The 24,063-nt window shown below is 44.9% G+C and overlaps 1 protein-coding gene across 7 annotated transcripts in view; it reads left to right on the top strand.

Annotated features, from left to right (window-relative positions):
* GRIK1 (glutamate ionotropic receptor kainate type subunit 1) overlaps nt 1-24,063 on the top strand; it is a 373,798-nt gene that overhangs the window by 161,411 nt on the left and 188,324 nt on the right. For all 7 annotated transcript variants that reach the window (XM_077293958.1, XM_077293956.1, XM_077293959.1 and 4 more), the window contains exon 4: nt 18,092-18,273. In XM_077293958.1, coding sequence (XP_077150073.1) covers nt 18,092-18,273 — 182 coding nt within the window. The remainder of the gene's footprint in view (nt 1-18,091; nt 18,274-24,063) is intronic.

Here is a 24,063-nt window from a genome sequence, read left to right as displayed (position 1 = left end):
GTGGTTAACCCGCCCGTTATTATCATCCAGGAATGAATTACAGCTAATGACGGTAACAAATGTTTACTGATGGCCCTATGCGAGGTCAGTCATAGGATCGTACTAATTACGCCACGTACTGCACGCGGGTTTCACATAGGGTGGTTAAGGGGTCAATGACGACGTTCCTGGTAATGTATGACGTGGGCAGATCAAGTGGTTTCCCTTGAAGAAATAAGATAATCACATACCAAATCAGTCACCGTCCTTACACAAACCATAAAGACCCCTCATACTCATTAAAGTCGGCCAAACTCAGGGGTCGGCCAACTATCTACTGTGTGGGGCTCCTGACACTCCCCTAAGGGGGACACAAGAATCTGGCGGCTGTCTTCACAGAGTTTCATTAATCCATACACACTTCTGGGTCATAAATGGGTCTGTGTCACCGGTCCATAACATTTGATTCACGTCCTATTCTTATCTGTTTTACGGATCAGATTCGGAGATTAAAGTTTATAGGCATCCGTTAAATATGGAAAAAATACGAAAGACAAACTTCTAACTTCCATGTCACAGGGTTACTGCAACATAGAAGAGCCAGAAGACTGCAGTGTCTGATTGCTCCTACTCCTGCGCTGAAAAGAAGCACTTCTCCTTTTTAAATGGTGTTTATTTCTTTTGGCAGAACAGGGGTTAATCAGCAATGTTGGGAGCTCTGGGACTCTGAGCTCTCAGCTGAGCTTGGTAAGCCACTGACATCCCATCCTTTATTATCTGGGTCCAGATTGAAACCCATGTCAGAGCTAGCTTATGCTGCATGGCTGGGAGGAGAGGTGTTTATACGAGGAGTGGTTTGTAAGTGTGATAATTCCCTTCCCTCCTCTTACTTTGGTTATTTCCCTGTCCTCCACTCCCTGGTGCATTCCTCTGTTATATGTGAGTGAATATTTGTATGCCTGGTGTTTTCAGTTTATCCTTGTTTGTGTAGCCTTGTTTGTCAGGTAGGTTAGTGTTCTGCAGTGCACAGCAGCTCCCTCTTCCTTGGTTTGAGAAGAGAACAGACGGAGGGCTGATTCAGGAGATAAGGCAAGGGTGGCGGTCCTGTCATCTTCACCTTCAGAGGTATCCCGGCGAATAGGACGAGCTGGGGCACCCCCTAGCGGTAGGGATAGGGAAGTAGCTCCTGGTCCCAGGTCACCCGATAGCTGGGTCGTGACATTTCATCTTCCATCCAAGTTTCATCGGTTTTTCACTAATTCATTGTTAAAAGGAGCATATCAGAAGTGACCAGTTTTTGCTCTTATTTTATTCTCTCTGTCCCCCTGAGTATTTTTTTTTTCTTTTAAATACACCATACGTTTCCAGAGATACAGTATGTACGTTTTTATTTAGTGCAAATTTTTATGGTCTTTACTGAGGGGGCGTGACTCACAGGGAAATAATGCAGAGCAGTCTAAAGACACGCCCCCGAGGATCCTGTGAGCCATGCTGGTTGGTAAAGACCATAAAGATTAGTTCTAAAAAAAAAATGCCACAAAAATCAGGGGAGCAGCAGGAATAAAATAGGTTGAAAGTGGCCAGTTTTTACTCTTAATGACAGGTCCTCTTTAAGAGTCCACGGAAATGTGAGAATCAGGAAGTCTTTATGCTCCAGTTTTTAGAAATAGAAGAGGAAAAAGCAGCCTGGACAAGGGCAGACACATCTTTGGTGCAACCTGTGCGGTTGCACAGGGGCCCACTGCCACCTCCAAAGCAGGAGGAATGAGTTAGGATGAGTTATTGGACTGTCACTGTTGTGAATTTGCTTTTTGCTCCCTCTAGTGGTTACTAGTTTTTTGACTCTGGTTTTTCTGTCATTCCTTTTATCCGCACCTGGGTCGTTAGTTAGGGGTGTTGCTGTATAAGCTCCCTGGACCTTCAGTTCAATGCCTGGCAACGTAGTTATCAGAGCTAGTCTGCTGTGCTCTTGTCTACTGATCCTGGTTCCAGTTATATCAGCTAAGTCTGCCTTTTGCTTTTTGCTATTTGTTTTGGTTTTGTATTTTTGTCCAGCTTGTTCCAAATCTATATCCTGACCTTTGCTGGAAGCTCTAGGGGGCTGGTGTTCTCCCCCCGGACCGTTAGACGGTTCGGGGGTTCTTGAATTTCCAGTGTGGATTTTGATAAGGTTTTTGTTGACCATATAAGTTACCTTTCTTTATTCTGCTATCAGTAAGCGGGCCTCTCTGTGCTAAACCTGGTTCATTTCTGTGTTTGTCATTTCCTCTTACCTCACCGTCATTATTTGTGGGGGGCTTCTATCCAGCTTTGGGGTCCCCTTCTCTGGAGGCAAGAAAGGTCTTTGTTTTCCTCTACTAGGGGTAGCTAGATTCTCCGGCTGGCGCGTGTCATCTAGAATCAACGTAGGAATGATCCCCGGCTACTTCTAGTGTTGGCGTTAGGAGTAGATATATGGTCAACCCAGTTACCACTGCCCTATGAGCTGGATTTTTGTATTCTGCAGACTTCCACGTTCCTCTGAGACCCTCGCCATTGGGGTCATAACAGTTTGCCAGGCCAGTATTAAATGTTTAAAGCATTGCAGAAGAGGGATTATAAGAAAGAAGATTCTGAGTTGTTTTTTTTTTTTCTTCTTCCCCTTTACCTCAGAGTGGCTATGCTTGCTGCAGACATGAATGTCCAGACCTTGATTACAAGTGTGGACCAGCTGGCTACTCGTGTGCAGGACATACAAGACTATGTTATCAGAAATCCTAGGTCAGAACCTAAAATACCGATTCCTGAACTGTTTTCCGGAGACAGGTTTAAGTTTAGGAATTTCGTGAATAATTGTAAATTGTTTTTGTCCCTGAGACCCTGTTCATCTGGAGATTCTGCTCAGCAAGTAAAAATTATTATTTCGTTCTTACGGGGCGACCCTCAGGATTGGGCTTTTTCGCTGGCGCCAGGAGATCCGGCATTGGCTGATCTTGATGCGTTTTTTCTGGCGCTCGGTTTACTTTATGAGGAACCCAATCTTGAGATTCAGGCAGAAAAGGCCTTGCTGGCTATGTCTCAGGGGCAGGACGAGGCTGAAGTGTATTGCCAAAAATTTCGGAAATGGTCCGTGCTGACACATTGGAACGAGTGTGCACTGGCCGCTAATTTTAGAAATGGCCTTTCTGAAGCCATTAAGAATGTTATGGTGGGTTTTCCCATTCCCACAGGTCTGAATGATACTATGGCACTGGCTATTCAAATTGACCGGCGGTTGCGGGAGCGCAAAACCGCAAATTCCCTCATGGTGTTGTCTGAACAGACACCTAATTCGGTGCAATGTGATAGAAAAACCGCAAATTCCCTCATGGTGTTGTCTGAACAGACACCTGATTTAATGCAATGTGATAGAATCCTGACTAGAAATGAGCGGAAAATTCATAGACGCCGGAATGGCTTGTGCTACTACTGTGGTGATTCTACACATGTTATCTCAGCATGCTCTAAACGTATAGCTAAGGTTGTTAGTCCTGTCACCGTTGGTAATTTGCAACCTAAATTTATTCTGTCTGTAACTTTGATTTGCTCACTGTCATCTTATCCTGTCATGGCGTTTGTAGATTCAGGTGCTGCCCTGAGTCTCATGGATCTCTCATTTGCTAAGCGCTGTGGGTTTACTCTTGAACCATTAGAAAATCCTATTCCTCTTAGGGGTATTGATGCTACACCATTGGCAGCAAATAAACCGCAGTATTGGACACAGGTTACCATGTGCATGACTCCTGAACACCGCGAGGTGATACGTTTCCTGGTTTTACATAAAATGCATGATTTGGTTGTTTTAGGGCTGCCATGGTTACAGACCCATAATCCAGTCCTGGACTGGAAGGCTATGTCAGTCTCAAGTTGGGGCTGTCGTGGTATTCATGGGGATTCCCTGCCTGTGTCTATTGCTTCTTCTACGCCTTCGGAAGTTCCGGAGTATTTGTCTGATTATCAGGATGTCTTCAGTGAGTCTGAGTCCAGTGCACTGCCTCCTCATAGGGACTGTGACTGTGCTATAGATTTGATCCCAGGCAGTAAATTTCCTAAGGGAAGACTGTTTAATCTGTCGGTACCTGAACATACCGCTATGCGTTCATATATCAAGGAGTCTCTGGAGAAAGGACATATTCGTCCGTCTTCTTCCCCTCTTGGTGCGGGATTCTTTTTTGTGGCAAAAAAGGACGGATCTTTGAGACCTTGTATTGATTATCGGCTTTTAAATAAGATCACTGTCAAATTTCAGTATCCTTTACCGCTGTTGTCTGACTTGTTTGCCCGGATTAAGGGTGCCAAGTGGTTCACCAAGATAGACCTTCGTGGTGCGTACAACCTTGTGCGCATTAAGCAAGGTGATGAATGGAAAACCGCATTCAATACGCCCGAAGGTCATTTTGAGTACTTGGTGATGCCTTTTGGGCTCTCCAATGCGCCTTCAGTTTTTCAGTCCTTTATGCATGACATTTTCCGGAAGTATCTGGATAAATTTTTGATTGTTTATCTGGATGATATTTTGTTTTTTTCTGATAATTGGGATTCGCATGTGGAGCAGGTCAGGTTGGTCTTTAAAATTTTGCGTGAAAATTCTTTGTTTGTCAAGGGCTCAAAGTGTCTCTTTGGTGTACAGAAGGTTCCCTTTTTGGGGTTCATTTTTTCCCCTTCTGCTGTGGAGATGGACCCAGTCAAGGTCCGAGCTATTCTTGATTGGACTCAGCCCTCGTCAGTTAAGAGTCTTCAGAAGTTCTTGGGCTTCGCTAACTTCTACCGTCGTTTTATCGCTAATTTTTCTAGCATTGTGAAACCTTTGATGGATATGACCAAGAAGGGCTCCGATGTAGCTAACTGGGCTCCTGCTGCCGTGGAGGCTTTCCAGGAGTTGAAATGCCGGTTTACTTCGGCGCCTGTTTTGTGCCAGCCTGACGTCTCACTTCCCTTTCAGGTTGAGGTGGATGCTTCGGAGATTGGGGCAGGGGCCGTTTTGTCGCAGAGAGGCCCTGGTTGCTCTGTTATGAAACCTTGTGCCTTTTTCTCTAGGAAGTTTTCGCCTGCCGAGCGAAATTATGATGTGGGCAATCGGGAGTTGTTGGCCATGAAATGGGCATTTGAGGAGTGGCGTCATTGGCTCGAGGGTGCTAAGCATCGTGTGGTGGTCTTGACTGATCACAAAAATCTGATGTATCTCGAGTCTGCTAAACGCCTTAATCCGAGACAGGCCCGCTGGTCATTGTTTTTCTCCCGCTTTGATTTTGTTGTCTCGTATTTACCAGGTTCAAAGAATGTGAAGGCCGATGCTCTTTCTAGGAGCTTTGTGCCTGATGCTCCTGGAGTCGCTGATCCTGTTGGTATTCTTAAAGATGGAGTTATCTTGTCAGCTATTTCTCCGGATCTGCGACGTGTGTTGTAGAGATTTCAGGCTGATAGGCCTGAGTCTTGTCCACCTGACAGACTGTTTGTCCCGGATAAGTGGACCAGCAGAGTCATTTCCGAGGTTCATTCCTCGGTGTTGGCAGGTCACCCGGGAATTTTTGGCACCAGAGATCTGGTGGCCAGGTCCTTTTGGTGGCCTTCCTTGTCAAGGGATGTGCGGTCATTTGTGCAGTCCTGTGGGACTTGTGCTCGAGCTAAGCCTTGCTGTTCTCGTGCCAGCGGTTTGCTCTTGCCCTTGCCTGTCCCGAAGAGACCTTGGACACATATCTCCATGGATTTCATTTCTGATCTTCCGCTATCTCAGGGCATGTCCGTTATCTGGGTGATATGTGATCGCTTCTCCAAGATGGTCCATTTGGTTCCTTTGCCTAAGCTGCCTTCCTCTTCCGATCTGGTTCCTGTGTTTTTCCAGAACGTGGTTCGTTTGCACGGCATCCCTGAGAATATTGTGTCAGACAGAGGATCCCAGTTCGTTTCCAGGTTCTGGCGATCCTTTTGTAGTAGGATGGGCATTGATTTGTCGTTTTCGTCTGCTTTCCATCCTCAGACTAATGGACAGACGGAGCGAACCAATCAGACTTTGGAGGCTTATTTGAGGTGTTTTGTCTCTGCTGATCAGGACGATTGGGTGACATTCTTGCCGTTGGCTGAGTTTGCCCTTAATAATCGGGCTAGTTCCGCCACCTTGGTTTCGCCTTTTTTCTGCAACTCTGGTTTCCATCCTCGCTTTTCTTCGGGTCATGTGGAGCCTTCTGACTGTCCTGGGGTGGATTCTGTGGTGGATAGGTTGCAGCAGATCTGGAATCATGTGGTGGACAACTTGAAGTTGTCACAGGAGAAGGCTCAGCGCTTTGCCAACCGCCGCCGCGGTGTGGGTCCCCGACTACGCGTTGGGGATTTGGTATGGCTTTCTTCCCGCTTTGTTCCTATGAAGGTCTCCTCTCCCAAATTTAAACCTCGTTTTATTGGGCCTTACAAGATATTGGAAATCCTTAATCCTGTATCTTTTCGTCTGGATCTTCCTGTGTCGTTTGCTATTCACAATGTATTTCATAGGTCCTTGTTGCGGCGGTACATTGTGCCTGTAGTTCCTTCTGCTGAGCCTCCTGCTCCGGTGTTGGTTGAGGGCGAGTTGGAGTACGTGGTGGAGAAGATCTTGGATTCTCGCCTCTCCAGGCGGAGGCTTCAGTACCTGGTCAAGTGGAAGGGCTATGGTCAGGAGGATAATTCCTGGGTGGTCGCCTCTGATGTTCATGCGGCCGATTTAGTTCGTGCCTTTCATGCCGCTCATCCTGATCGTCCTGGTGGTCGTGGTGAGGGTTCGGTGACCCCTCACTAAGGGGGGGGTACTGTTGTGAATTTGCTTTTTGCTCCCTCTAGTGGTTACTAGTTTTTTGACTCTGGTTTTTCTGTCATTCCTTTTATCCGCACCTGGGTCGTTAGTTAGGGGTGTTGCTATATAAGCTCCCTGGACCTTCAGTTCAATGCCTGGCAACGTAGTTATCAGAGCTAGTCTGCTGTGCTCTTGTCTACTGATCCTGGTTCCAGTTATATCAGCTAAGTCTGCCTTTTGCTTTTTGCTATTTGTTTTGGTTTTGTATTTTTGTCCAGCTTGTTCCAAATCTATATCCTGACCTTTGCTGGAAGCTCTAGGGGGCTGGTGTTCTCCCCCCGGACCGTTAGACGGTTCGGGGGTTCTTGAATTTCCAGTGTGGATTTTGATAAGGTTTTTGTTGACCATATAAGTTACCTTTCTTTATTCTGCTATCAGTAAGCGGGCCTCTCTGTGCTAAACCTGGTTTATTTCTGTGTTTGTCATTTCCTCTTACCTCACCGTCATTATTTGTGGGGGGCTTCTATCCAGCTTTGGGGTCCCCTTCTCTGGAGGCAAGAAAGGTCTTTGTTTTCCTCTACTAGGGGTAGCTAGATTCTCCGGCTGGCGCGTGTCATCTAGAATCAACGTAGGAATGATCCCCGGCTACTTCTAGTGTTGGCGTTAGGAGTAGATATATGGTCAACCCAGTTACCACTGCCCTAGGAGCTGGATTTTTGTATTCTGCAGACTTCCACGTTCCTCTGAGACCCTCGCCATTGGGGTCATAACATGTCACATACTGTATACTGTTCTTGCACAGGGGCCTCTTCTGTCTGTGTCCACCCCTGAACCTGGATACAAGAGGGAGGCAAAATGGTCCCTTTTATATGGATGAAAAATAGACAATGATGTGTGAATGTGTCAGTGTAGCCTAACTTGATAATGTGTCATGGGATAGCACTTGTTTTCAACTCTGTGGAACTAACCTAACTGTAGGCTAGGTCATGATGATCAAGCGCATGTGCCACACTCCGTCATGCTACGCACACTTTACACTCTGTCATCTTGCGCATGTCCCAAAATCTGTCTTCCTGTGCATGCACCGCACTGTGTCATTCGGCGTATGCATCACACTTGGGCACCCTGAGCACAAGCCACACTTTGTTACCATGCCCGTGTTTCACTATTCAGCGCTTTACGCATGTTTCATATCCTTTCACCCTGTGCACGCTCCACACTCTGCCACCTTTTGCACACACCACACTCTGTCGCCCTACGCACGCTGCACACTCTGCCGCCTTTTGGACATGCCACACTCTGCTGCTCTACGCACGCTCCACACTGCCGCCCTTTGGACATGCCACACTCTGCTGCTCTGCGCACGCTCCACACTCTGCTGCCTTTCGCACATGCCACACTCTGCTGCTCTGCTCACGCTCCACACTCTGCCGCCCTTTGGGCATGCCACACTCTGCTGCCCTGCGCACGCTCCACACTCTGCCGCCCTTTGGAAATGCCACACTCTGCTGCTCTGCGCACGCTCCACACTCTGCCGCCCTTTGGGCATGCCACACTCCGTTGCTCTGCGCACGCTCCACACTCTTCCGCCCTTTGGGCATGCCACACTCCGCTGCTCTGCGCACGCTCCACACTCTGCTGCCTTTTGCACATGCCACACTCTGCTGCTCTGTGCACGCTCCACACTCTTCCGCCGTTTGGACATGCCACACTCCGCTGCTTTGCGCACTCTCCACACTCTGCTGCCTTTTGCACATGCCACACTCTGCTGCCCTGCGCACGCTCCCCACTCTGTCGCCCAGTACATATGCCACATTCCGGTGCCCGCATTAGTTCTTGTTTTGGTGCCCACACCACTGCTAAACAGAGACTTTTTCTGTATCTACTGACTTCATACTTGATACTTCCAGTATGTCCACATCTGGCAGCCACCAGCAATCCCACATGAATTTGAAAGTGCACACTTGTTTTTTCCCCCACATTATTGATCTGCTCCTATATAGGTTGAGCTTTTCTCCATCCTATTGTCTACACAGTATAAGTCATCTCTGAACTCCGGTATTTTGATATCATGACCCGTGCACTGTTTGGCACTTCTGTTGCGTTAATTTGCCTAAACTTTGCCGTAGCAGCACGTGCAATCACCCTGGCGCTCATCACCATGACAGTCGGGGGGGTCCTAATGAAAGTCGCCATAACTAATTTTTGTAACTACGAAAATATGAAAAATAATGCATACGTTTGGTGTCATCAAAATCATCAAAACCCAAAAATCAAATTGCAGAATTGCTGTTTTTGTTTTTTGTTTTCCGCCATTTCTCCATACTTGAAGCCCCTTCACCGCCCTAGATGATGAAAAATAATAGGTAATAATGGAAATATCCAGAGTGCTTGAGTTTGCCGCTATAAACGGTAGTTTGGGTAATTATTTTGTTGTATATCTTTTTGGCTAGGGATGCTGTAGCTGCTCATGTTTTGTATCGGAGTTTTTTCAGATGCACAGAATTTCAGGAGCGATCCGTCCTCCTCTGGCAATTACAGAGATAAAAGCTCATCATTTTCATACATAAGATATATTTTTTGTGATTTGCATAATACGAGCATTATGTAAATACACCTGCTATGTAACTTGCCTTTTTACTTTTTTTCCGTCTATGGCAGATTATCCCAATGTCTGATGCCATCAATTCATGAAAAAGTACTTTTCCACAAAGTGCATCATTTCATGCCGACTGCTGCAACAGAATCCGAGTTAATAGATTTCATGGCGATTCTGATGTCGGTACTTTCTACCAGCTGAAGCGTAAATTGGTGCCTGGAGATGGGAAAATATTGCTAGATGCACTGGAGGGAATACTTTTGCTTAAAATCTGCATTTTATAGTCCCATCCAGATTTCTGTATTTGTAAACAGAACATGTGAAAATCTCCCGAAATACAGTATATTTAACAGGTCACTAGCATTTTTACAAACTTTTAACGTTAATAGAACAAGTTAATAAAATAAACTTTGTATTTTATCTTATGGAGAAATTTTCTTTTTCTTTTCTCCATTTATGAGCCGCTTCTTTTCTTCTTCTCGCTTCCCAAACTCAAATCTGAAAAACCGCTAAAATCCATCATAGTGGAAACAAGACAGACTGTCAGCTCACTGAGGTATCAAATTACAGCTGCCTGTTAATGACTGTAGAGGGGGAAGATTGGGAGGAGGAGGGTGACAAAGCAGGCAGAGGGAGACACAGACAGAGCATGCTGCAGCTTTCTAGTAAGTATTTATCTTACCCCATTAATTAATCAAAATGGTATCCGAATGCACATGCCATATGGAAGTCCATAAAGAGGGGAGGTTGGGAGGAGGCAGGTGGAAAAGCAGGCAGAGGGAGACACAGACAGATCATGCTGCAGCTTTCTAGTAAGTGTTTATCTCACCCCATAAATGAATTAAAAATGTCAGATTAGATGTCTGTGCAGAGGAAAACTTGGGAGGATGTTGTGAATTCTGCTCTTGGGCTCCCTCCGGTGGTTATAAGTGATAGCGCTGCTGTCTTTGGATCGCTGCATTCATCAGGTGTGTCCACTTGCAATTCTGACTGGGCTATTTTGTCTTGCTTGACCCTTTAGTCAGTGCCAGTTGTCCATTGTTCCTGGAGGATTCACATCTCTGCCTGGTCTCTCCTGCTTGCTGTTCATTTCAACAAAGATAAGTTCTGGCTTGGTTTTTTGCAGTCCACATGCTGTGGCCCTATTGTTCAGTTCTTTTCCATGTTTTGTCTTGTCCAGCTTGGTCTGTATATGGATTTGTTCAGCCAAGCTGGTATCTCTGCAGAGGCAGATATACCCTCCATATCTTTAGTTAGATGTGGAGATTTTGTATTTTCTGTGGTGGATATTTTCTAGTGTTTTAATACTGACCGCATAGTACTCTGTCCTATCCTTTCTATTTAGCTAGAGCGGCCTCCTTTGCTAAATCCTGATTTCAGTCTGCGTATGTTATTTCCCTCTCCTCTCACAGTCAATATTTGTGGGGGGCTGTCTATCCTTTGTGGATTTTCTCTGAGGCAAGATAGTTTTCCCTTTTCTATCTCTAGGGGTATTTAGTCCTCCGGCTGTGTCGAGATGTCTAGGGAGTGTTAGGTACATTCCACGGCTACTTCTAGTTGCGGTGTTAAGTTCAGGGTCTGCGGTCAGTACAGGTACCACCTTCTCCAGAGTACGTCTCATGCTGCTCCTAGGCCACCAGATCATAACAGTACAACTGGCCAACAATGAGTTAATCGCATCTCAGAAGAAGGGAAGGAAAGTGCTGAGCCATTTTTTTTTTCTCTGTAGTCTGTTGTGTCTTTTCTTCCCTCTTTGCCTCTGGGTGGCTCAGGAGTTTGGCGCTGGCATGGATGTTCAGTTATTGGCTGCTCGTGTGGATCAGCTTGCTGCTAGAGTACAGGGTATTTCCGATTATATCGTTCAGACTCCGGTTTTGGAGCCTAAAATTCCTACTCCTGATTTGTTTTTTGGAGACAGGTCCAAATTTTTGAGCTTTAAAAATAACTGTAAACTGTTTTTTGCTCTTAAACCCCGTTCCTCTGGTGATCCCATACAGCAGGTTAAAATTGTCATCTCTCTGCTGCGTGGTGATCCTCAGGATTGGGCATTTGCCCTGGAATCTGGGAATCCGGCCTTGCTTAATGTAGACACCTTTTTTCAGGCGCTAGGGTTATTGTATGATGAACCTAATTCAGTGGATCATGCTGAGAAGACCTTGTTGGCCCTGTGTCAGGGTCAAGAAGCGGCAGAATTGTATTGCCAGAAATTTAGAAAATGGTCTGTGCTGACTAAATGGAATGAGGATGCCTTGGCGGCAATTTTCAGAAAGGGTCTTTCTGAATCCGTTAAAGATGTTATGGTGGGGTTCCCCACGCCTGCTGGTCTGAGTGATTCTATGTCTCTGGCCATTCAGATTGATCGGCGCTTGCGCGAGCGCAGAGTTGTGCACACTATGGCGTTGTCTTCCGAGCGGAGTTCTGAGCCTATGCAGTGTGATAGGATTGTGTCTAGAGCTGAACGACAAGGATTCAGACGTCAGAATAGGTTGTGTTTTTACTGCGGCGATTCTGCTCATGTTATTTCTGATTGCCCTAAGCGTACCAAGAGAATCGCTAGTTCCGTTACCATCAGTACTGTACAACCTAAATTTCTGTTATCTGTGACCCTGATCTGCTCATTATCGTCATTTTCTGTCATGGCATTTGTGGATTCAGGTGCCGCTTTAAACTTAATGGACTTAGCATTTGCCAGACATTGTGGTTTCCCCTTGCAGCCTTTGCAGAGTCCTATTCCTTTGAGGGGCATTGATGCTACACCGTTGGCTAAAAATAAACCTCAGTTTTGGACACAGCTGACCATGTGCATGGCGCCAGCCCATCAGGAAGATTGTCGTTTTCTGGTGTTGCATAATTTGCATGATGCTATTGTGCTGGGTTTCCCATGGTTACAGGTGCATAATCCGGTATTAGATTGGAAATCTATGTCTGTGACTAGTTGGGGTTGTCAGGGGGTTCATGGTGACGTTCCTTTGATGTCAATTTCCTCTTCCCCTTCTTCTGAAATTCCTGAGTTTTTGTCAGATTTCCAGGATGTATTTGATGAGCCCAAGTCCAGTTCCCTTCCACCGCATAGGGACTGATTGTGCTATTGACTTGATTCCAGGCTGTAAGTTCCCTAAGGGCCGACTTTTCAACCTGTCTGTGCCAGAACATGCCGCCATGCGGAGTTATGTTAAGGAGTCTTTGGAGAAGGGGCATATTCGGCCATCTTCTTCACCATTGGGAGCAGGGTTTTTTTTTGTTGCCAAGAAGAATGGCTCCTTGAGACCCTGTATTGATTATCGCCTCTTGAATAAGATCACGGTCAAATTCCAATACCCTTTGCCTTTGCTTTCTGATTTGTTTGCTAGGATTAAGGGGGCTAGTTGGTTTACTACGATTGATCTTCGAGGGGCATATAATATTGTTCGTATTAAGCAGGGTGACGAATGGAAAACTGCGTTTAATACGCCCGAAGGCCATTTTGAATACCTTGTGATGCCATTCGGGCTTTCTAATGCTCCATCTGTGTTTCAGTCCTTCATGCATGATATATTTCGGAATTATCTTGATAAATTCATGATTGTATATTTGGACGATATTTTGATTTTTTCCGATGATTGGGAGTCTCATGTGAAACAGGTCAGGATGGTATTTCAGATCCTTCGTGATAATGCTTTATTTGTAAAGGGGTCTAAGTGTCTCTTTGGAGTACAGAAGGTTTCTTTTTTGGGCTTCATTTTTTCTCCCTCATCTATAGAAATGGATCGGGTTAAGGTTCAGACCATTCATGATTGGATCCAGCCCACATCCGTGAAGAGCCTTCAGAAATTTTTGGGCTTTGCTAATTTTTATCGCCGTTTCATTGCCAACTTCTCCAGTGTGGTTAAACCCCTGACCGATTTGACGAAGAAAGGCGCTGATGTGACGAATTGGTCCTCTGCGGCTGTTTCTGCCTTTCAGGAGCTTAAACGCCAATTTACTTCTGCCCCGTGTTGCGTCAGCCAGATGTTTCTCTTACATTTCAGGTTGAGGTTGACGCTTCTGAGATTGGGGCAGGGGCCGTTTTGTCTCAGAGGAATTCTGATGGTTCCTTGATGAAACCGTGTGCCTTCTTTTCTCGAAAGTTTTCGCCTGCGGAACGCAATTATGATGTCGGCAATCGTGAGTTGTTGGCTATGAAGTGGGCATTTGAGGAGTGGCGACATTGGCTTGAGGGGGCCAAGCACCATATTGTGGTCTTGACCGATCATAAGAATCTGATTTACCTCGAGTCTGCCAAACGGCTGAATCCTAGACAGGCCCGATGGTCCCTGTTTTTCTCCCGTTTTGATTTTGTGGTCTCGTATCTTCCGGGTTCTAAGAATGTTAAGGCTGATGCCCTCTCTAGGAGCTTTTTGCCTGATTCTCCTGGGGTCCTTGAGCCGGTTGGCATTCTGAAGGAAGGGGTGATTCTTTCTGCCATCTCCCCTGATTTACGACGGGTTCTTCAGGAATTTCAGGCTGATAAACCTGACCGCTGTCCAGTGGGGAAACTGTTTGTTCCTGACAGATGGACTAGTAAAGTGATTTCTGAGGTTCATTGTTCTGTGTTGGCTGGCCATCCTGGGATTTTTGGTACCAGAGATTTGGTTGGTAGGTCCTTTTGGTGGCCTTCTTTATCACGGGATGTGCATTCTTTTGTGCAGTCCTGTGGGACTTGTGCGCGGGCCAAGCCTTGTTGTTCCCGCGCTAGTGCGTTGCTTTTGCCTTTGCCGGTCCCTGAGAGGCCTTGGACGCATATTTCTATGGATTTTATTTCTGATCTTCCGGTTTCCCAGAGGATGTCGGTTATCTGGGTGGTTTGTGACCGGTTTTCTAAGATGGTTCATTTGGTACCTTTGCCTAAATTGCCTTCCTCTTCTGATTTGGTTCCATTGTTTTTTCAGCATGTGGTTCGTTTGCATGGCATTCCGGAGAATATTGTGTCCGATAGAGGTTCCCAGTTTGTTTCTAGGTTTTGGCGGGCCTTTTGTGCTAGGCTGGGCATTTATTTGTCTTTTTCTTCCGCATTTCATCCTCAGACAAATGGCCAAACCGAGCGAACTAATCAGACTTTGGAAACTTATTTGAGATGCTTTGTGTCTGCTGATCAGGATGATTGGGTGGCTTTCTTGCCATTGGCCGAGTTTGCCCTTAATAATCGGGCTAGTTCTGCTACCTTGGTTTCACCCTTCTTTTGTAATTCTGGTTTTCATCCTCGTTTTTCTTCAGGGCAGAGCCTTCTGATTGTCCTGGGGTGGACTCTGTGGTTGACAGGTTGCAGCAAATTTGGGCTCATGTTGTGGACAATTTGGTGTTGTCTCAGGAGGAGGCTCAGCGTTTTGCTAACCGTCGTCGGTGTGTTGGTTCCCGGCTTCGGGTTGGTGATTTGGTCTGGTTGTCTTCCCGTCATGTTCCTATGAAGGTTTCTTCCCCTAAGTTCAAGCCTCGGTTTATTGGTCCTTATAGGATTTCTGAGATTATCAATACAGTGTCTTTTCGTTTGGCCCTTCCAGCCTCTTTTTCCATCCATAATGTTTTTCATAGATCTTTGTTGCGGAAATATGTGGTGCCCGTGGTTCCCTCTATTGATCCTCCTGCCCCGGTGTTGATTGATGGGGAGTTGGAGTATGTGGTTGAGAAGATTTTGGATTCTCGTTTTTCGAGGCGGAAGCTTCAGTATCTTGTTAAATGGAAGGGTTATGGCCGGGAGGATAATTCTTGGGTTGTTGCCTCCGATGTTCATGCTGACGATTTGGTTCGTGCCTTTCATTTGGCTCGTCCTGATAGGCCTGGGGGCTCTGGTGAGGGTTCGGTGACCCCTCCTCAAGGGGGAGGTACTGTTGTGAATTCTGCTCTTGGGCTCCCTCCGGTGGTTATAAGTGGTAGCGCTGCTGTCTTTGGATCGCTGCATTCATCAGGTGTGTCCACTTGCAATTCTGACTGGGCTATTTAGTCTTGCTTGACCCTTTAGTCAGTGCCAGTTGTCCATTGTTCCTGGAGGATTCTCATCCCTGCCTGGTCTCTCCTGCTTGCTGTTCATTTCAACAAAGATAAGTTCTGGCTTGGTTTTTTGCAGTCCACATGCTGTGGCCCTATTGTTCAGTTCTTTTCCATGTTTTGTCTTGTCCAGCTTGGTCTGTATATGGATTTGTTCAGCCAAGCTGGTATCTCTGGAGAGGCAGATATACCCTCCATATCTTTAGTTAGATGTGGAGATTTTGTATTTTCTTTGGTGGATATTTTCTAGTGTTTTAATACTGACTGCATAGTACTCTGCCCTATCCTTTTTATTTAGCTAGAGCGGCCTCCTTTGCTAAATCCTGATTTCAGTCTGCGTATGTTATTTCCCTCTCCTCTCACAGTCAATATTTGTGGGGGGCTGTCTATCCTTTGTGGATTTTCTCTGAGGCAAGATAGTTTTCCCTTTTCTATCTCTAGGGGTATTTAGTCCTCCGGCTGTGTCGAGATGTCTAGGGAGTGTTAGATACATTCCACGGCTACTTCTAGTTGCGGTGTTAAGTTCAGGGTCTGCGGTCAGTACAGGTACCACCTTCTCCAGAGTACGTCTCATGCTGCTCCTAGGCCACCAGATCATAACAGGAGGAGCAGGCAGAGAGAGATAAAGACAGATCATGCTGTGACTTTCTATTAAGTCTTTATCTCACCCCATAAATGAATTAAAAATATATCAGGTCATAACCCAGAGCTTCTTTACTAAAACAATTCCATACCCCTAATAGAAAGCACCGTATAAAGTCCCTTCTAAAAACGTACAACTTACCCCTCTTGTCCTTGTTGGGTAGAAAAAATATCATTAAAACTTGTATACTTCCTAAAATGTTGTACATTTTAAATATGCTTCCTATATACCTCACTCCTTTATTCGTTTCCTCAGTTAAGCATATCATCACTTCATATATCTGGAAATAGAAAAAAAATCAAGACATCCATATAAACTTCTCTCCCAGCCAAGGTGGCAGAGGGGGTGCACTTGGGAAGAACGCTCACAAGTATATCTGGAAAGGGGACGTTGCCCCCTTCTGAGAGCTATTGTGCTATCATTACCTCCGGCCTTAACCATTGAACAATTGATGGAAAAAGTCTAGTTACTTGCCTCCTCAACAGACTTATCATGCAGCTATGTAAACACCTTCTACCTGCTTTTTCCCCCTACTGGCACGGATGTGTCAGATGCTACAGACAGACGCTCTGCATTTGGCTATAGAAGGTCTCTGCGTTTGGCATTGCAGACACCTTCTTAATCCTTCTGACATCTGGACCCAGTGGCAACCTCCCTCCTCTAATTGACTCACCTGGACCTGGGTGTTTATAGACTCCCAGTCTGTTTCAGTGAGCCGCCGGTGATGTTCACATTTTCCCCTTGTGATGGCTTGGAGTTATAGCAGTTGGCTCACTTTTTCTCTGGTTCTATTGGAGGACGTTTAGTGTTTTCTCTCTTGAGTCTGCTCAGGCTAAGTTGCTTCCCCCTTGTTTGTCTCCCGTCTTGTCTTTAGTGTACAGTGGGGACTGACCAGTGCACATCCCTCCTTCCCTATTTAGGGCCCAGCTCTAGGAATATACAGGGCTTAGATTCCTGCTCGGCTACTTTTGTGGAACCAATATAGGGATGGTAGAAGAAACAGGGTGCAATTATATCTACCTCGGGGTCTCCACTCCACCTTTCCCTAGCGTTTGAGCTTCCTTTCCCTCGCGTTGCATTTTGCTGGACACCTACACATATAACATATTCCAGCCAGTTTCAATTTTAATTATTGAATTTCATTTCCAGGTTCTAATTTATTTTATTGTATTTTAGTTACTTTTGGTGACAATGTTATGTAATAATAGTCAATGTGTTACGCTTTACTGGTCACCTTGTTGTGTATTTACTAAGGTTTATAAATAAAAATAATGAATGGTTAAATAAATATACATCAGGTTACAGCTACCTATTGAAGTCTGTACAGAGGGGAGGTTGGGAGCAAAATAACAAAGCAGGCAGAGAGAGACACAGGCAGATCATGCTGCAACTTTCTAGTAAGTGATTTATCTCACCCCATAAATGAATTAATAGTTAAACTGCTCAGTACTGGTGTATAATGTCCTCCACGTAGCAACTGTTTTTTTTGTATATGCACTACACATTCAGGAGAGCAAGAGTCTCTCATGTCTGGGCATGAGAGACCTAAAATCAGCTAGTCTTCCCCACTAGCCCAGAGACAACTGAAAATCAGAGATATCGCTTACAGGGGGGAAAACTGTAGAATACAAGTAATATAATGGCCAGAAATATTGTTATTTCCCCTGTACACACAGCTTATTCTGAAAAGTCACCTGAAATGATAGGCAGACTTTACAGCAAATATGAGGTTTGTGGCCTACAGGAAAGAAAGCGATTTCTTATTATGTCCTCTCTAAATGGGCTGAGAGCGGAGAAAAAAAAATCAGTACTCACCTACCGGACTCTGAAGACGACATTGTGCCCCTCGCCTGTTTTTTTTCTTCTGGCTTATGGTGACCACTTCAACCAGTCATCGGTCACTGATGGGTTGCAGCGTTCACATTCCGTCCAAGCATCCTTTTAAAGATAGGATAGATAAAAACTTTTCGAAGTTACTTTTAAACAAAGGCTTCTAATTAGTTTTTACGGAGCTGTCGGGAAGATCTTTACTATCCGGTTAGAGGAGTTTTAGCGTTCGACTAATTTCACGTCTTCCTTTCTCCCTCAGGTTTAATTCGCCTGCAAGAACTCATCAAGGCTCCATCAAGATTCAACATCAAAATAAAAATCCGCCAATTACCCTCAGGAAACAAGGACGCTCGGCCTCTGCTCAAAGAGATGAAGAAAGCCAAGGAATTCTATGTGATATTTGATTGCTCGCACGAAACCGCGGCCGAGATTCTCAAACAGGTAGAAGAAGAGTTCTATTTTATTTTCATTTTCTTCAAAGCGACCGTTCTGCTTCCGTATAGTAGATCAAGCGCGAGACGCAGCGACGTCTTTAACCATCGCTGTATCTGTGATGTACGGAGAAAATCACTTTCAATTCCTTCACTTCAATAGCCCCCCGTTATTTTTCGATCGCTTCCTGTGAATTCTATCCAAGAGAGGGGGGCAGAATGTAATACTGGAATTTATTAATTATTTATTACATTTTTTTATTTCTTTTTTTAGCAAAGCAAAATTCCTTTAAACTTTCGCAAGTTGATTATTGATTGCAGAGTACAAATGATGCATTGTTCCTCCTTTTGCTAAAATTTGGCTCATGATTCCAATTTTTAATTATAGAAACATTTTCGTGACATTCCAAAAAAACTCTTGACATAGTAACCACCGGTGGATACATATTGTAGAAACAACTCTCGGCAGAGTATCAGAAAACAGTGTTTTTGATGTTTTTTGCAGCTGATTATTACACACCAGAAACTTAGAGGAAATGTTGGCGACTGTTGGGATAGGCCGGATGAATCTCCAGGACCCCCCTCTATTGAAATGCAGGGGGACTGAATTTCTGGCATTGCATTCTGGCAATTTAGCAAGAGCTTTAGTTATTAATGATTACTAATTCAAACCTAGTAATTGTATTCGATATAATCAATTCTAATGAAAAATGTGACTCTTGCACAGAGTTATGGCTCATACGCACAGCGGAGCCCGGAGCATGTAACCTAAGGAGACGTTCCCTAGAGAACTGACCATATCTTCATAAGTAAGAAACAAATCATGAAAGCAAGGAGAGATGTTGGAAATCCTGAGGAATTAATAAAGAAAATAATTCAGAACAGGTTCCTGAAACCAGAATACTCCTTAAAGGGAACCTGTCAAAACAATTTTATTAATTAAACTAGTGATAGGACTGAATAGGTCATAAAACCACAAAAAAAATGATACCTTTCTTGTAGCAATCTGATGTGCCAGCGTTGAGAAATCAAGTTTTGAAACCACATGTAAATTAACTTAGAAGTTCTTTGAGGGGGCGTGTCAGTATGCTTAGTGGTCATGGACACGCCTCCCTATGCACTTCCTGGTTAATTTGCTTGAGGCTTCAAAGCTTGATTTCTCAGCACTCGTACATCGGATTGCTACAAGACAGGTATCATGTTTGTTCTTTTTCTACAACCTTTTCAGCCACACCACTAATTTGATTGGTAAAATTGTCGCAATACGTTCCCTTTAAGTACAATAGACCATATATCCTATATATTATAGACTATAGACTATATCCTAGCCAGAGAGTAGAGTGATGGCTGAGACAGAAGGAGCACAGCAAGGCAAATTTATAACAGGGATTGGGGCTTTTAGTGGTTTTACGTCTTATCCCCCGCCGAAACAGTTAAGAACCTTTACATTACTTACGGAAGCAACTGTGACTTCTCCATACAGGGGACTGAGCGCAGTTGATAACGGGCTGGTTCCTGCCGCTTACACAATAGAGCACTGATGGCAGACAAAAAAAAAAATCCCTTTGACGCCGTGAGAAAGAAAGTTAAATGTTCCGCTTTTCCTTTGATGGCTGCTGAGTAGTTTTACATTTACAGGAATACTTAGGATAATTGCAAAAACGCTGAGATCTGAACCGCCTGATTGAGCTTAAGTGTCTGTAGTTGAGTCGGTGTATGGCAAGAGAGTTTCCCGAAAAAATTCTCAACTCGGGCAGCTCTTCTTTGTCGTGTACTGTGTGCTGGATGTATTTCAACAACTATATACAGTATATATATATATTTCTCTCTCTCTCTCTCTCTCTCTATATATATATATATATATATATATATATATATATATATATATATATATATTATACATTTATTTCTATATATATATAATGTATATATAAATATTTTTTTTATTATTATTATTATTATTATTATTATTATATTACTTTTTTTTCTTAAAATGAATTTCTATAGTGATTTTAATTTCTTGCTTAGGTTTCACAAAGGGCCCAATTGATCGTGTAGCATTTCTGCAAGTGGCAGGTGGTTAACCCCTTCATGACCCAGCCTATTTTGGCCTTAATGACCTTGCCGTTTTTTGCAATTCTGACCAGTGTCCCTTTATGAGGTAATAACTCAGGAACGCTTCAACGGATCCTAGCGATTCTGAGATTGTTTTTTCGTGACATATTGAGCTTCATGTTAGTGGTAAATTTAGGTCGATAATTTCTGAGTTTATTTGTGAAAAAAACGGATATTTGGCGAAAATTTTGAAAATTTCGCAATTTTCACATTTTGAATTTTTATTCTGTTAAACCAGAGAGTTATGTGACACAAAATAGTTAATAAATAACGTTTCCCACATGTCTACTTTACATCAGCACAATTTTGGAAACAATTTTTTTTTTTTGCTAGGAAGTTATAAGGGTTAAAATTTGACCAGTGATTTCCCATTTTTACAACAAAATTTACAAAACCATTTTTTTTAGGGACCACCTCACATTTGAAGTCAGTTTGAGGGTTCTATATGGCTGAAAATACCCAAAAGTGACACCATTCTAAAAACTGCACCCCTCAAGGTGCTCAAAACCACATTCAAGAAGTTTATTAACCCTTCAGGTGTTTCACAGCAGCAGAAGCAACATGGAAGGAAAAAATGAACATTTAACTTTTTAGTCACAAAAATGATCTTTTAGCAACAATTTTTTTATTTTCCCAAGGGTAAAAGGAGAAACTGGACCACGAACGATGTTGTCCAATTTGTCCTGAGTACGCTGATACCTCACATGTGGGGGTAAACCACTGTTTGGGCGCACAACAGGGCTTGGAAGGAAAGGAGCGCCATTTGACTTTTTGAATGAAAAATTGGCTCCAATCTTTAGCGGACACCATGTCGCGTTTGGAGAGCCCCCGTGTGCCTAAACATTGGAGCTCCCCCACAAGTGACCCCATTTTGGAAACTAGACCCCCCAAGGAACTTATCTAGAAGCATAGTGAGCACTTTAAACCCCCAGGTGCTTCACAAATTGATCCGTAAAAATGAAAAAGTACTTTTTTTGCACACAAAATTTCTCTTAGCCTCAAATTTGTTGGGCAATTTCTGCTGAGTACGTTGATACCTCATATGTGGGGGTAAACCACTGTTTGGGTGCACGACAAGGCTCGGAAGGGGAGGCGTGCCATTTGACTTTTTGAATGGAAAATTAGCTCCAATCATTAGCGGACACCATGTCACGTTTGGAGAGCCCCTGTGTGCCTAAACATTGGAGCTCCCGCACAAGTGACCCCATTTTGGAAACTAGACCTCCCAAGGAACTAATCTAGTTGTGTGGTGAGCACTTTGAACCCCCAAGTGCTTCGCAGAAGTTTATAACGCAGAGCCGTGAAAATAATAAATGTGTTTCCTTTCCTCAAAAATATTTTTTTAGCCCAGAATTTTTTATTTTTGCAAGGGTAACAGGAGAAATTGGACCCCAAAAGTTGTTGTCCAGTTTCTCCTGAGTACGCTGATACCCCATATGTGGGGGTAAACCACTGTTTGGGCACATGCCGGGGCTCGGAAGGGAAGTAGTGACGTTTTGGAATGCAGACTTTGATGGAATGGTCTGCGGGCGTCACGTTGCATTTGCAGAGCCCCTGATGTGCCTAAACAGTAGAAACACCCCACAAGTGACCCCATTTTGGAAACTAGACCCCCCAAGGAACTTATCTAGATGTGTGATGAGCACGTTCAACCCCCAAGTGCTTCACAGAAGTTTACAACGCAGAGCCGTGAAAATAAAAAATCATTCTTCTTTCCTCTAAAATTATGTCTTAGCAAGTAATTTTTTATTTTTGCAAGGGTAACAGGAGAAATTGGACCCTAACAGTTGTTGCCCAGTTTGTCCTGAGTACGCTGGTACCCCAAATGTGGGGGTAAACCACTGTTTGGGCACACGTCGGGGCTTGGAAGGGAGGGAGCACCATTTGACTTTTTGAATGCAAGATTGGCTGGAATCAATGGTGGCGCCATGTTGCGTTTGGAGACCCCTGATGTGCCTAAACAGTGGAAACCCCTCATTTCTAACTTCAACACTAACCCCAACACACCCCTAATCCTAATCCCAACTGTAGCCATAACCCTAATCCCAACCCTAACCCCAACACACCCCTAACCACAACCCTAACCCCAACACACCCGTAACCCTAATTCCAACCCTAATCCTAACCCTAATCCCAACCCTAACCCTAATCCCAACCCTAACCACAACTGTAACCCCAACACACCCCTAACCCTATCCGTAACCCTAACCACAAGCCTAATCTTAACCCTATTTCCAACCCTAGCCCTAATTCCAACCCTAACCCTAAGGGTATGTGCCCACGTAGCGGATTCGTGTGAGATTTTTCCACACGACTTTTGAAAAATCTGCAAGTAAAAGGCACTGCGTTTTACCTGCGGATTTACAGCAGATTTCCAGTGTTTTTTTGTGCGGATTTCACCTGCGGATTCCTATTGAGGAACAGGTGTAAAACGCTGCGGAATCTGCACAAAGAATTGACATGCTGTGGAAAATACAACGCAGCGTTTCTGCACGGAATTTTCCGCACCATGGGCACAGCAGATTTGGTTTTCCAAAGGTGTACACGGTACTGTAAACCTGATGGAAAACTGCTACGAATTCGCAGCGGCCAATCCGCTGCGGATCTGCGGCCAATCCGCTGCGGATCCGCATCCAATCCACTGCGGATCCGCGGCCAATCCGTTGCGGATCCGCGGCCAATCCGCTGCGGATCCGCATCCAATCCGCTGCGGATCCGCGGCCAATCCGCTGCGGATCCGCGGCCAATCCGCTGCGGATCCGCAGCCAAATCCGCACATGCCATAACCCTAACCCTACCCCTAACCCTACCCGTAACCCTAACCCTAGTTCTAACCCTAACCCTAGTTCTAACCCTAACCCTAGTGGAAAAAAAAAATATATATATATTTTCTTTATTTTATTATTATCCCTATCTATGGGGGTGATAAAGGGGGGGGTTTATTTATTATTTTTTTTTATTTTCATCGCTGTGGTAGAACCTACCACAGCGATCAAAATGTACTTGAATGGAATCTGCCGGCGGGCGTACTGAGCATGCGCCCGCCATTTTGGAAGATGGCGGCGCCCAGCGAGGAGACGGCCGGACACCGGGAGGATCGGTAAGTATGAAGGGGTGGTGGGGGGGTGGATTGGAGCACAGGGGGGGTGATCGGACCACAGGGGGGAGCGGACAGCAGGACGGGGGAGCGGGCAGGAGCACGGGGCAGCGCAGCACAGGACGGAGGGGACCGGACCCCATAACGGAGGACTGGGGGGGCGATCGGTGGGGTGGGGTGGGGGGGGCTCACATCAGTATTTCCAGCCATGGCCGATGATATTGCAGCATCGGCCATGGCTGGATTGTAATATTTCACCTGTTTTTTAGGTGAAATATTACAAATCACTCTGATTGGCAGTTTCACTTTCAACAGCCAATCAGAGCGATCGTACCCCCCTGGGCTGAAGCACCACTCCCCCTGTCTCTGCAGATCGGGTGAGATTGGAGTTAACCCTTTCACCCGATCTGCAGGAGCGCGATCATTCCATGACGCATACGCTGCGTCATAGGTCGCATTGGCACCGACTTTCATGACGCAGCGTATGCGTCAAAGGTCGTGAAGGGGTTAAAAGTGGGTAATAGTGGCAACCTTTTAACAATTTGTTAGGGTTGGAGAGCCACTGTATGTTTTTCATTACCTGGGACA

Source organism: Ranitomeya variabilis, chromosome 3 (genome assembly GCF_051348905.1).
Source record: "Ranitomeya variabilis isolate aRanVar5 chromosome 3, aRanVar5.hap1, whole genome shotgun sequence".
NCBI classification, from domain to species: domain Eukaryota; kingdom Metazoa; phylum Chordata; class Amphibia; order Anura; family Dendrobatidae; genus Ranitomeya; species Ranitomeya variabilis.
This window is presented reverse-complemented; position numbering and strand designations above follow the sequence as displayed.